Here is a 14,335-nt window from a genome sequence, read left to right on the forward strand (position 1 = left end):
GCGCTGCCTAAATGAATGGAGAGGAGTGCATGACGCTGATTGGTCAGCGTCATACACTCTTCTGTACAACGCCCACTTGGTCTAAAGTAAAAACACGCCCACTTGGGAATTAAGCAACTCATTAGCATAAATCTTAAAACGCTAATAAAGTGGTAATAGATTGTTGTTTTTTTTATAAAAAGCATTACGGTCACCTACATTATAGCGCCGATCTCCTTATGTAGGCGATAGGACATTTATAATCTGGTGACAGAGCCTCTTTAAGATTTCCCTTCACTGGAATTAAGGGGCCTAGCCCAACCACAGAAAAACAACCCCATAGTATTATCCCTCCTCCACCAAACTTTACAGTTGGCACAGTGCAGTCAGGCAGGTTACATTCTTATGGCATTAGCCAAATCCAGACTCGTCTGAATTCAATGATAAAGATGTGTGTCCCAATACTTTTGTTTATATAGTGTGTATATATAATATATGTATTTATTTCCTGAGTGATTATTCCTGCCGCCTTGTGTTAAAGTCTGATCACATCTATTTCCCTGACAATGACATTCGTTTTTTGTCATTTATTGAGAACTGTTCGAGTTTCTTCTATCAAGCTGAACAGTTCAACTCGACTTATTAACACAAGTATTAACATTTGATGGATCCTTTATCTGTTGCAGCTAAAGAAACCATAACGTATTTGCTTCATTACGGAAAGCAGCTTATGTATTATACAAAGCTCCACAGGCCAAACACATTTGTTAAGTAATATCTAGTTGAAATGAGATTTCTAGATTGTTACATTGCTGTGTGACATAATGCTTGCAGCATGACTATATTTTAGTTTTAGACTTTTTTTTTTTTTTTTTTTTTCCTTCATTGCTGTATCCAAAAACGGCATTCATGGGAATGCACTAGCGATACCAACCCCTCAGGCTGTGTGGTGTGTCTGCTAGTCGGGAATCTGTTCTTTGAAATGCCTAGTACATTATGCCATGCTCAGCCAGGCATAGAAAAAGCCTTCATGCTTCCAGATCACAGCACATCCGCTGTTTTCAGCTTCGCTCCAAAAATATTTTGCAGAATATTTACTGGTGTATTAAGTGTTCAATCCTTTTGCATTTAATGGTTCGTTTTTACAAACTTCTCAATACCACGTTGTGATGTCTATGGAAATATTCTATTAACTCCTGTACTCTGTCTGACCAGCTTCTGTTTCGTTTCTTATAAAAGGAAATAATCCTCTTAATTCTATTTCTCCAATCTCCATCTCGATAAAGAATGGTCACCAGCGCACTTGTGATGGTAACGGCGGTTTACCATATTGCCAATACATTTTTTTTTACTGACCACAAGAGTTCTTGTCTCTAAAATCAAGAAACTACCAGTAAATCTTAATCCTTGAGTTTTTCCTGAAAAAGTTTGTTCTCTTCGCGGTTATAGCTCTTTCTTGGTAAAGTTTCTTGCCAAACATTTTTACCACCATTACAGTTCCTGCAGTGGTTATTCAACGTCAATTCTTTCTAGTTCGGTAGTAGCAGATTTACCATTCTGAAATTTAGAAAAGTTGGGTGACAACTATTGTGGACCCTATAATGTAGGCCTAACGTGTCGTAACCCAGCTTTCCCCGAAATAAGGATTGCTAAAAACTTGGTAAATATACGTTTTAATCGCTTAAAGGCGTTGTCCCATCAGGTAATCTCCGGTCATTATTGTTTATAAGGCATATGAAACGTCTCCATTCAGGACCCCGTTTATGAGCCAGTGCAGAGAAACACTAACAAGCAGAGGCTCTAGTGGACTCCGGCTGCCCATGTAATACTTAATTTGTCCTGTAGCGGCCGCTGCATGGTAAATGAGCAGCAGACACAATCTTTCCCGGCAAAATCAGCTAAAAGCCAGGGATCTTGGGAATCGGAGAAAACTCTCTGATTACAGGGTTGTCTCTGATTAGACAACAGAAATTTCTTCACAGAAATGGAAAAACTTGAGTATTTGTATTAACAAGTCGTTTTGATTTGTTATTCAGCAAGAAATTCTATTTAATATGCTAAAATTGCACACAATGTACATTATGTAGTCAATAAATTTAACAAAAACCCATTTTCTTGTTTATTTTACAACTAATGAATTAATAGCATGACTTTGGACGAAGCTGTTTTCTTAATGAAATCTTATTAACCCACCCCTGTGTCTTCTAGTGACCAGATTATCATTAAAGTAGTTACACGCTTCATTGGCTTTTACAAAATCTAGTTTATGAAGAAAACCACAGATGTTTTCATTCAAAAGAAAAAAACATTCCTGAGCTGCGTTTCCTACTGCATGTCATTGAACAAACCTGTTTTATTAAACATGCCTTTCCCGTTTAGACAACATCAGTTCTTCTTAACATCATCCTGACCTCGAAATGTGCATTGTTAAATAATGCATATTACAGATGTTTCATATGCAAGGTTTAGTGTTCTGCTCTCCTCGAGGAGGCTTTGGGAATAAAGTAGATCTCCTCTTTCCTGCCATCTCTGTTTTTTATCTGGTTGTGCATCCAGTAAAATCATATCCTGGCCCCATGATTGTAGGCACCGGGAGGAAGGGATTATAATAGGACTGACTGGCATCAGAAGATGAGAATTAGGAACCGGAGAGTACAGATCCATAGTTGATGGCACATGAAGAATGGTAGACCTGTGTTATGGGTAATTTCGGAGATGTGGTTGGTCAAGAAGCGAGCTCAAGTTGGCAGAATACTAATTTTTTTGTAGTTTTGAAGTATTTCCATTTTTCTTGCTAGGGTAGTAGTAGGGGGCTTTCAAGACCATGTAGCATGATTGGGGTATTCCAGTGACCACATTCAGGTTTATTAGAATCCAGCAAGTATAAACATGTGTACAAAGTATTGTTTACCTGTTTCTAATGTGTTTATGCTGAAAGTAATTACCAGCAAAAACCCTTAAAATGGTTTTCCAAACAGCATACATTCAAGGTTACCCGCAAATGAAGTTATCTTGGGGAGAAAAAAGTTTTTGTTTTTACCTAGAAACCGTGCCATTCTTCTACATGGGCTGTGTCTGGTATTTTTAAGTCATTGGGGGTTGAACTGCAATACCACGATAAAAAAAAAAAAGAGAGAAAGCATAACTCCTTCCTCCCCCGTTCTCTGTCTGGGATGAAAAAAAGGTCCCCCTTCCTTTAGAAACTGCGCTACTCTCGTTCATTTGTTAAGTCTTGGGAACAAAATATACATAAAAGACAACTCGCCAAACCGTTTTTTTGTATAATTATAAATGAAAATGTAAAATATTTGTGCATATGTTTGTTCTATTTTAGGTCTGTTGCTATTCTTTAGAGGTTTCGTCAATTACCTGAAAGTACGAAACATGTCTGAAAGTATGGCGGCTACTCACAGAACAAGATTTTTTTTCTTGTACTAGCGGTAAGTTCTTCATCTAAATAAGTCAGTCTCTGCTTTTAGTATGTGAAGTGTCCTCTAGGGCCCCCTGCACACGGCCGTAGCCGTAATCACGGTCCGTGATTATGGGCATGGCTGGCCGTAGACAGTCACCCACGTTTGCGGGCCGTGTTCCCTTTATAAAGTATGGGAGTACGGTCCGTAAAATAAAAAAAATAGGACATGTCCTATTTTTTGCGGATCATTCCTAGGGTCCGGACACCATCTCGTAAATATCCGGGAAGGTGTCCATGGGCCATAGAAATGAATGGATTAATATTTTGATCCGCAACTACAGTCTGTAATTGCGGATCAGAATTACAGTTGTGTGCATAGGGTCTTAAGGATTTCAACAGTAACAAACTCTGATACAATTACAAAACACTAGCTCAACGGTAAATGCATCCCAAATAGCCACTACTAAAATGTAATTGAGTTTCCATTTATATGTTTCTTTAAAGTTATTCTTCCATGGATTTTCCTTTTTAAATGATCCTTGAAGTTTAAACTAATGGACGTGTGTTAAGTGCCGTAAAATGTTTAATGTACTAACCCATCGGAATTGCTATTAGATCTATACGTTAGAAACATGGCACCTTATAGCCTGGGACTTCCTTGCCCTGCAGTGACAGATGCTTGCTGCTTTGCAGTCTAATCTACTGAGATATCTGCTGTAGTAGACTGCATGTTATTCCTTATAAAACCTCCACGGATTAGTATGTGTGGGACGATGAACATGGACAACTAAATGAATTGTGCGTTTTTTCATCGTTTTTAATTTATAGCACTGAATATTTATAGTCACTAATGATGTATAATAAACTTCAAGAAACACAAGGGCAGGTTGATACAATATGAAGGACATCTTGTAACCTTTACAAAAATGTTCTGCATAAATTTCCTACCAGGACACAGCTTATTACCTATAACTGCTTTTCATTGCTTAGTATTCGCTCCTTTCAGTGATGAGCTTTCTGAGGGTTATGTACAAGAACAAATGTAACTGGGCATGCTGCATGTGACCTCTTTTATACATGGCTCATGGGGCTCGAAGGAAAAAGGATCAGATGTAATGAGCCTTTTTCCAGACTAGGACTTACACTTTGAGAAGCTAAAGCAATTTCAGCTATTAGTTTATCGTAATGATAGCTTGTGTATATGCCCCAATGCAAAGGTTTTCCCTGTAACATAGTCTGTAGTGTATCTGTGTACCAGCATCAAGAACAATTTTGACATTGGTCCAGAAAAATATTACTGGACCTTTTGACACTTTTATATACAACCTTGTAAAATGTCAGTTGTTATTTGATAAGTTGTGAACCTGTGCACTGTACCAAAAGAGTTAAACCTTAAAGGGGTTCTTCCACCATTAAATATATTAGAGCTTACCTAACCCTTCAGGGGACTTTTCAGAATATACTGTCGTGTGTGTACGTGAGGAATAACTCTATTTCTGGCCATTATATGACTTGTATTCTGCATTTTTTTTTTTTAGCAGTTTTCCTCTCTGCAGGCTCGGTCTCTAGTTTTCAGTTGTCTCTGAGCTAGTCGGCGGAGCCTAACGGCTATCATGTCTTTTATACACAGCACACACAGAAGAGGAGAATCCTCTTCTCCTATGTCTATCACATATATGTAGTAGAAGCAGTAACATGGGGATTATACAGCAGTAACGAGCAGTGTAGCTGAGAATCCAGCACTGGAGGGACATATAAATCTTAACGTCACGTCTATGTCTTTATCACTCTGCTTCCTGTATGCTCCCTTTCCCCTCCCCATAGACTTGTATAGGCAGGCAGTGAAAAAATGCGCCTCCACCTTCTGCAGCATGTCTGTAACCAGGGATAGCCTTTGCTTGACAACAGGGGGCAGACAGCAGATTACAGAAAGAGAGACACCTAGTGGCAGTCACTTTACACAGAATTTGCATGAATAAAAAAACTAAATTTTAACAGTAAGTAAGTTACAAAGTTGATTTAGATCAGGTATACTATTATATTAGCATAAGCTGTTTAAAAAGTTAGTGTCTATTTGACCCCATCACTTTCTGGGGTGGGAATAACATTTTAAGTATAAACCCTCATGAAAACAACCACTTTCCATATGCCCATTTAGGCAGTATGACCTTGTAGAGAGGTGTCCCCTGATCTGGACCCCTCTCTTAGCTAGAGCATAGACCCATTAAGTAAGATCAGCTCCTGTTAAGGAAGACTCGCCCCTGCCTTGTATTACATAGTTCTCCATTCATTTCAATGTGCACCATGTAATGCTACATTTCCCCAGCAGCAGCTGGAAATGTATGACGGAGCGATGCTTTCCTTTGCAATAACAGCTGATTGCTGGTGGTTTTTGTAGTCACTGACACAATGATCTGCCGTGGCTGCTATTTTTAGACAGCCCCTTTAATATAAATAATTACATAATTTCAAGGTGAGACTCGCAGCTCTCAGTGGTTGTTACTGTTAGGCCTTATTCACAGGAACGTGTTATACGTCCGTGATTTTCACGCGCGTCGCACGGACCTATGTTAGTGAATGGGGCAGTTGAGACTGTCAGTGATTTTCACGCAGTGTATATGCGCTGCGTAAAACTCACGACATGTCCTATACTTGCCCGTGTTTCGCGCAGCACGCACCCATTGAAGTCAATGGGTGTGTGCAAATCGCGCACAGCAGACGGAATCACTTCCGGGTGCGGCGCGTGCTTTGCGCTACAGTAGTAAAATAAATGAATGAAAACAAAAAAGCACCTCGTGCTTTTCAGTTTGTAGACATAAAAACAGTGTCATAATGATGCCGGCACCATATGCTGATGCCACACGGAACTTTTGCGCACGCAAAACTGACGCACTTGTGTGAATAAGGCCTTAACGCAGAGCACTTTTCTCTGGGTAGATGTACGGCTTAGAATAATCTGTTTCTATACTTGTTAACAGAGAGAGTAGAGTGTTGATGTCTCGTCAGAATTGTTTAGTCAGACTTGCCACTTTTGTTTTTTATAGTGGTTTTTGAAAGCTTCTACAATTTATTTTATTTTTTTTCTATAAGATGTCATGTGACAGCAGTAGATCTTTGCGCATACCCCGCATTATTGAAGTTTAGTATCCCTTTGAAGAGTTTCTAGTATATTCCAAACTTTTTTTTTGACTAGAGATATGAAGCGCTGTCACTTATGGTACGGGGTTGTACAGCGGCTGTCTGATCTTGGAGCGTAGAATTGATTCTGTGCTGTTTAGAGAATAGGAAGAGGGTCCAGCTAATAAAATCTTTTTTGCCCTTGAATACATCACTGCATGAACGATGCTGGAGAAAGGTATTTTCTTAACATCACCGTTCTCTTATGTGTTACAGCGGGAGTACCTACATCTATACAAAATATTGATCTCCGGTTGGCTTTGGTTTCAAACGTTTGTTTTTTTTGTTTCCTTTTAGGCAAAAGCAAGCAGACATTCCTTTCTTTATCCAATGTGAATCAAGAAGGTGTAGTACATGCCGGATGAATAAACGAGAAGACTACTAAGCAAGAAAATAAGTCACTTGGTTTTCAGATCTCTGGTTGTTTGATGGAATTCTCAAACATCTCTGTAAATATCTCCTAACATTGCACATTTGCCAAATGGAAGGTTTTCCAAATCCTGTACATGACAGACCATTTTTTGATGCAAAAATCGCTGTATAGCATGTTAAACCTGACCTGTTCTAACACATTACTTGGTGTTGTTCTATGGCCCATATTTTCTTTGTCGCAATAATTAGCAAATATTTGAAGTATTAACAGATTTTGCGGAATTAAGCAGCAAAATGTTGTTGTTTTTTTTTGTTTTTTTCCTTTTGTGCATGAATACCTAGGTTTTCCTAACGGAAAGGCCCAATTATTTTGCAGAAAAAAAATACTCATTGTAAATATGGATCTCAGTATGACCATTTGGCAAGTTCATTATATCTAATCGCTACGTTCATTGAGTTAATTTAATGCTGAATAATATGTCTATTTTTACTAACCTTTTTTTTTTTTTTTCTTTTTTTTTTGTATGAATGAATATGACAAAGGTACTTAATACACACTGTTTAGATTGTGCCATAGAATCACTTGTGGTCTCATCAGATTGTATCGTTGTCTTGGGATTTGTCACTGTCTAATCTGAGCAATGGTTGAACAAATGTACGAAACGAATGACCTGCTTCAGAACCGGGTGTTCGCTTTGTACAAGTGTCTTTTAGAATACCTCGCTACTATATCATAGACACAATGTAACAATATTCTTAATCCCCTGAATTATCTTATTACCAGCCATTTAGATATTTAACCAATTTCACCAATATATAGTCGTAGCCTCTCTAATTTTAGGTGAATTGTTCAATTTCAAGTGCCAATGATAGTTCTTTTTTCAGGTGCGCAAGTAAAATAAGAGCGTAGTAAGGAAGGTCTTAAAAATGAGAGCCTTTGCGATCAACTAATGTACAATTTGTAACCATTTTCTTCAATTGCTACTTATTAAACTGGAATCCTAATGGGCAGACAGAACACTGTAAAGTGTCTATTTAGTAGCCTGCTGGGGGATAATAGCGGCCGCACATAGCAATACTCTGTAATCTAATATGCAGTAGCAAGGAGCAGTGTGTATTGTGTCCTCCGTAAGGGACCTACGTGTCTCCTTTATTTATTATTTAGCCATGTCTTAATTTTCCTGTGCAGCCTTTACGTCTGGAATGATAGCATTTTTTTAGTAATGCTTATTAAACTGTTGAACTTTTTATTGCTGGAAAATGTAATGTCATCTCCTAATCTTGTCAACTCTTGAGAGCTAATTTTGCACATGATTGGAGACGGCTGCTCCATCTTTCAAGCTTGTGTGACGTGAGAACAGCAACCCTAGGACTTTGTATAACAAGCATAATAAAGTGAACCAAATTACTATGTGCCAAGGCTGGAGTAAGGTGCGATAGAGTTAAATAATGGAACTGCAACTGGAATATTATTTGGAAATGGATTGGAATTGGTTTTTGCATTTTGTTGTATAAAAATGATGCTCACCATAGAAATCTGAATCTTGCTTTTTTTTTTTGAGCTATCAGTTTATCATAGATCTATTGTGCATCTATAACATTAGGATTATTAGTTTTCCATCTACTGTAACTATGGTAGACAACTAGACACATATCCAACGTATATATAAAGCACCAATAGTTCATAGACATTCTGTTACTTTGCATTTTGAGGGATATTTCACTGGAAACATTGACCAGGCCTGAATTTTGTGTCTATAGTAAAAACAAATCTCGGCATTCGCCAAATTCTTTGTTAAAATGTAACTTAACTTTCATAAAACCTTTGGCATGTCATAGTGACATGTCAGAAGTTTTAATCAGTGGGGGTCCGAGCACAGAGTCCCCCAACGATTTGCTAGAACAAAGCAGCAGAAGCCTCCAGGTAAGCGCTGTGCCCCTTCGATTCCGATCGGTTTTGTTCAGCTCTCAGAATAGAGACGGAGTCCGTACATCGCTCATCGCAGAGTCAATCAGAAATAAAGGGACACAAGCGTTCACCTGAGCGCTTCTGCCGCTACGATTTAGTGATCGGTGGGGGGGTCTCCGCATTTGGACACCCACTGATTATAACTTCTGACATGTCACTATGACATGTCGAAGGTTTTATGAAAGTTTAGTTACCCTTTTTAAGCTTTATTCACTAATAGCCGTGCACCTTCATCCGTGACATGTTCCATGAACGTTTTATGTCAACTTTCGGGAAAAAAAGCGAGATGTGGCTGAAATGCATTACTGAAGAAAGAGTACTAGTGTTCGTCAATAAAACTCAACGCTGCAAAGAATTTGGTCAGTACTGGGGGTTGTTTTTACTATCGGCATTTATGACCAAGAGGTTGATCCTTGTGCATCACAAGCGAAACAGTGTGCCACCCTGTTTAGGCACTTAACTAAGTTTGTTCCTAGTGATGCTTTGTAGGAGAACATAGGGATTATTCACTATTCGTTGTATAGGGCATATAGATGTCATATAGACCTCAAAGCCTAACCAACCTCCTGTATAACCATATGCCAATGTGGATAGTCTTAAACAACCACTAACTTTCTCATAGTGCCTTTTGCATTATGTGTTGACAAGAAAAAAAACACAAAAAAACATGATCACAAGCAAATGCAAAAGTGACGTTCTCTATAACCTACATTCGTATGTAGAGTTGTGCAGCTCTTCTTGCTTATTAAATCAAAGAGTCTGAAGATGAAGAAACAATTTTCAGAATCGAACTAGAAAACGATCTCCACCTTCATTTATTTACTCATGAACTATATGCCCATATTGCTTTGTGATTTGGAGGCCACATTCAAACTTCTCGATGCCTTAGGCCACGTTCAGACTTTCGGTGAATATCTGGACTGCAATCCACAGCAACTTACCATACAATACATGTGAATGGAGATTTCAAAACCCATCCACATATAGCGGGAAAAATCTGTGCAGAAATCCAAGCATGCTGCGGCTTTACAAAGCCGTGTCATGTTCGTTATTTTGCAGAACTCCTGCGGTTTCTCACCCAAAGTTGTACCCTTTGCAAATCATAGGGTTAAATCAGCAGCAAAATCTGAATTGTAACACATGCGGATTCTGCATGGATTGCTGGCAAAATTTGTGGTAAAAAAAGAAGTCTGCTACGTGTGCTACCCCGGAGTTTCAAACTTTTTAAACCACTGTTGAATGAGCCATTGTTTTTTTCCTTCAGGATCTGATGGCTATTTTCATCATAACAGTCCTCTCTGCCGGCAAAAATAAATTCTCTGGACTTAGCGGTTTGTAAGGATAACTGGCCAGTGTATACAGGCTTTCTGCGGGTGTCGTTCTGCATCATATCGCAATAAATCTTGGAGGAAGTTTTTATTTAAATGTCACATCTCAATATGTATACAATACTGCTACAGAATGAAGACTGGAATGATAAAACATTAACATACGTGTATAAACCATGGGTGGACATAGTGACCATATGAACAAAGTTTATATTATTCATTATAATTGTACTAGGGGGAGGTTTATTAAATCTACTACGTGTTCCATTCTTTACCATATATTAACCATTGTGCCACCAGCTGTGATTTAGTTCAGTACTTGATTTTGTCTCATATATACATTTTGCATGTGACAGAAATGGCAATCCCTTTGTTTTTTTTTGAATGGAAGAGTTCTGTAGCAGATGGGTTTATACAGCGACTAGGAGAAACACCTTTACTATTATTCCGCACTCTTGAGAATCTGTGCTGGAAAGTTTTTCAGCCTATGGTGGCAATTCTATGCATTTCTACATTCTATAGACCTGGACTAAAAATCGTTCTCTGAAATGCACTAAAACCCAATGCGCGGTGCTTTTGCATGGGTCATTATTTTCTGTGCGATCCTTGGTGCGTTATTCTGTTCTATGATATCCATGCTATGGTTCTTCAACAAAAATTTGTAACACCTGTCCACGACATCTGATCTGTTTAGAAGCTATACAGTGCCTGTCTTCCATCCTCCATTCTCTAACTTAGATAGCCATAGCTGGCTTCAAGAGTAATACACTGGAGCTAAAGTTTACTTTATGTATCTAAACAAGCGCGGGGTTTGCATACATCTCAAGCCTCTACTGGTAAACTTCCGTAGAACAGCAATGTATGTGCTGTGTTGCAGCCTTTTCATGTCCAGTAATATGAAACCTTGAATACCCCGATATAGATGTGAATCTTACCTCCAAAAATGAGATTCGCTACAAATTTATTAATCGAAATAGAAAATCCCAAGCCGTCATGTTGAGGAGCACACGCATACGTATCTGTGTTGTTTCTTATGAAAAGTTCTTTTATGTTTGGAGAGAGCTTTCAGACAGAGAATTTTTTGGGGAATATCGTGCCCCATGTACGATTTTTAGAAATGTATAGATAAGCGTAGTACATGTGTCTGCACTCACTGCAAAATCTTGGCACACCTAATATTATAATGTGTACAAATCATGTGTGCGTGTAAAAGGGCCCAAGTGTTCTCTTGGCTGATCGCACCTTTCATGCAGTCCTAAAAAGCAGCGGTGTTGGCAGCACATGTTCCCGAGTAAGCGAAATGTGCTGCCGATAATGATGCAAACTCTATTGGTCCGAACGATCTCGTTTGTCCCCATACAGTTCAATGCTTTCTCCATGTAAATGAAGCTAAACGCGCACCGATCGCCGTGCTGCATCATCGATCGCGTTTTTTACTGTAATGTATATGCCTCTGTAAAAGGGCGATTTACATATTCTTGATTGGAATTGAAGATCTCCGCCTTTATGCATAAGGAAACACTACTGCTATTACTGTTACTACTAAACTTGATTTTCTCAGTAAAGATTTAGATCCCTCCTATAACAACAATGTATATTCCCAAATTTTGGAGAGATGGTAAGTCATATGACTGTAACCCAGTGATAAGAAGTGGATGGTTATACCAGACCCTGTAGGCATGTAGTTGGCAGATCTTAATGTGAATCGGGCATTACATATTGATATGCCACATTCAGATTTTTTTTGCATTGGCTATTCATTTTGTTTATATGAATAAAAATAGAAATATTTTCATTGTTTTATTGCACCAAGGAACTTAGATTGGAAAAGTTAATCTATTATGGACTGATGCAAGATTTTCTAAAATATGATTTTGCTGTTTCAAAATTGTAATGCTCCCAAAAAAAAACACCAGACTCTTGGACTGCAGACAAATTGCTTAGCGGTTGATTTGCACACTTTTCTCAATTAATTTGCCTTTTTATTTTTCTATTATCGATGTATGTGTATTGTAAGTAACATTTCAATAAAACACCATTTTGTTGAAAGATCATTTCTTTGCATTTCTAAAAGTTATTTTTTTAGTAATTTTATGCATTTTGTGCTTATAGCTTTTATATAGTACATGATGTATGTAACAAATATAATATTCTTCGGTTTCCTCACCTTGAAAGTGTCTGCTATGAAATTATAATGGTGATTAAGTACCTGGCCATAATTCAGTTGGGTGCAAACTACAAATACTGATTTGGAGGAATAATGTGAAACAGAACAGGGATAAGTTTTGAAGCCAGGGTTTCTGCAAAAAAAAAAAAAAAGTTTATATATACACACACAGATTCACACACTCTACCAGGGCTGGGCGTTCGGGGTGTGCGACCTATTCAGATGTACAGGGGACAGCACCAGTCCCCAGTAAAGGGGTGGCCTCCATGTACTATTCATTCTGTCTAACCCCTGACCAGTTCTTTTCCTGCCCTCCATGGATTACAACTTTAATCCCTAGCCGGCTTCCAGTTTCGGACTATAATCCATCAGTCACATAATCAAGGTCATTCCCCCAAGCACTGCAGAGGAGGAAAACTAAACGGGTAAGTGTGTGTATAGTGTATGTGTAGTCTGTTTTGTGTGTGTATGTAGTATATATGCCATGTGTGTATAGTGTATGCTGTGTGTATGTAAAGTGTACAGTTTGTGTAGTCTATGGTGTGTGTTTGTGTGTGGCATCCCTGGAGATTAATGGTAGTGGCTCATGCTTCTAAAGGGAGCGGTTGCCATAATAACCGTATTAAAGGAAATTGCCCAGAATGCAATTCCCTAACATTTAAAGGGGCAGTGAGTCTCATTCAATCCATTCTATAAACGTGCAGAATGCTGCGTTATTTATATGACCGTGGTGAGATTTCAAAGACTGCAAAATAAAAACTTCTACAGTAGAAAGAATCCTAAAGCTGCTCCCTACTGGATTTGATCTGGGTTGAGGTCTAAATTAATTTTTGTGTTCGCCTGTGGCCTGAATTACGTTTTGAGGCTTGCTTTGGTCTCTGAAATAATAAAGGTCTGATGTGGATTAATTTTAGGCTTCTCTGGGGTCTAAATTAATTTAGAGGTTTGGGTCTCCCTTTAAACCTGCTCAAACTCTACTATGTCCGTGTGCTTCTTTAAAAAAGATGGTTAATATCATTGCACGGCAAGATGCTCAGGCTGCTTTCACCCTGCTGTAATGCGAGTGCGTTTTCGAGTCCGTATTACTATACAAAACACTCAGACCTCCAGTGGTTCTGCTGAATCTTATGATCTATGTGTTTATTTAAACTACGTTTTACAGGTTTGAAACAGTCGAGCGTATGCCCCAGACGTATGTAACGGTCTGCCTTCGACTCCCTTTACTGCATGGTATATATGTTTGTTTTTTCACATAAAGTTGTATTGAAAAGCATAGGCAACTGTTTACCAACAAAGAAAACTCTTGGCATACCCTCTCTCTTATGAAAGTCTATGGACATATATATATATATATATATATATATATATATACATATATATATATATATATACACACACACTACCGTTCAAAAGTTTAGGGTCACTTAGAAATTTCCTTATTTTTGCAAGAAAAGCACAGTTTTTTTCAATGAAGATAACATTAACAATGTATTTCTGATTAATTTAATGTGCTAAATGACTATTCTAGCTGCAAACGTCTGGTTTTTAATGCAATATCTACATAGGTGTATAGAGGCCCATTTCCAGCAACCATCACTCCAGTGTTCTAATGGTACATTGTGTTTGCTAACTGTGTTAGAAGGCTAATGGATGATTAGAAAACACTTGAAAACCCTTGTGCAATTATGTTAGCACTGCTGTAAACCGTTTTACTGTTTAGAGGAGCTATAAAACTGACCTTCCTTTGAGCTAGTTGAGAATCTGGAGCATTACATTTGTGGGTTCGATTAAACTCTCAAAATGGCTAGAAAAAGAGAGCTTTCATGTGAAACTCGACAGTCTATTCTTGTTCTTAGAAATGAAGGCTATTCCATGCGAGAAATTGCCAAGAAACTGAAGATTTCCTCAAACGGTGTGTACTACTCCCTTCA

General features: G+C 38.3%; 1 protein-coding gene across 3 annotated transcripts in view; it reads left to right on the forward strand.

The window, feature by feature from the left end:
• NDFIP2 (Nedd4 family interacting protein 2) overlaps positions 1-12,291 on the forward strand; it is a 72,775-nt gene extending 60,484 nt beyond the window's left edge. For all 3 annotated transcript variants that reach the window (XM_075852378.1, XM_075852377.1, XM_075852379.1), the window contains 2 exons: positions 3,314-3,419; positions 6,866-12,291. In XM_075852378.1, coding sequence (XP_075708493.1) covers positions 3,314-3,417 — 104 coding nt within the window. In that variant the 3' untranslated portion in view covers positions 3,418-3,419; positions 6,866-12,291. The remainder of the gene's footprint in view (positions 1-3,313; positions 3,420-6,865) is intronic.
• The last annotated feature ends 2,044 nt before the right edge of the window (positions 12,292-14,335 follow it).

Source organism: Rhinoderma darwinii, chromosome 2 (assembly GCF_050947455.1).
Source record: "Rhinoderma darwinii isolate aRhiDar2 chromosome 2, aRhiDar2.hap1, whole genome shotgun sequence".
Taxonomy (NCBI): Eukaryota; Metazoa; Chordata; class Amphibia; order Anura; family Rhinodermatidae; genus Rhinoderma; species Rhinoderma darwinii.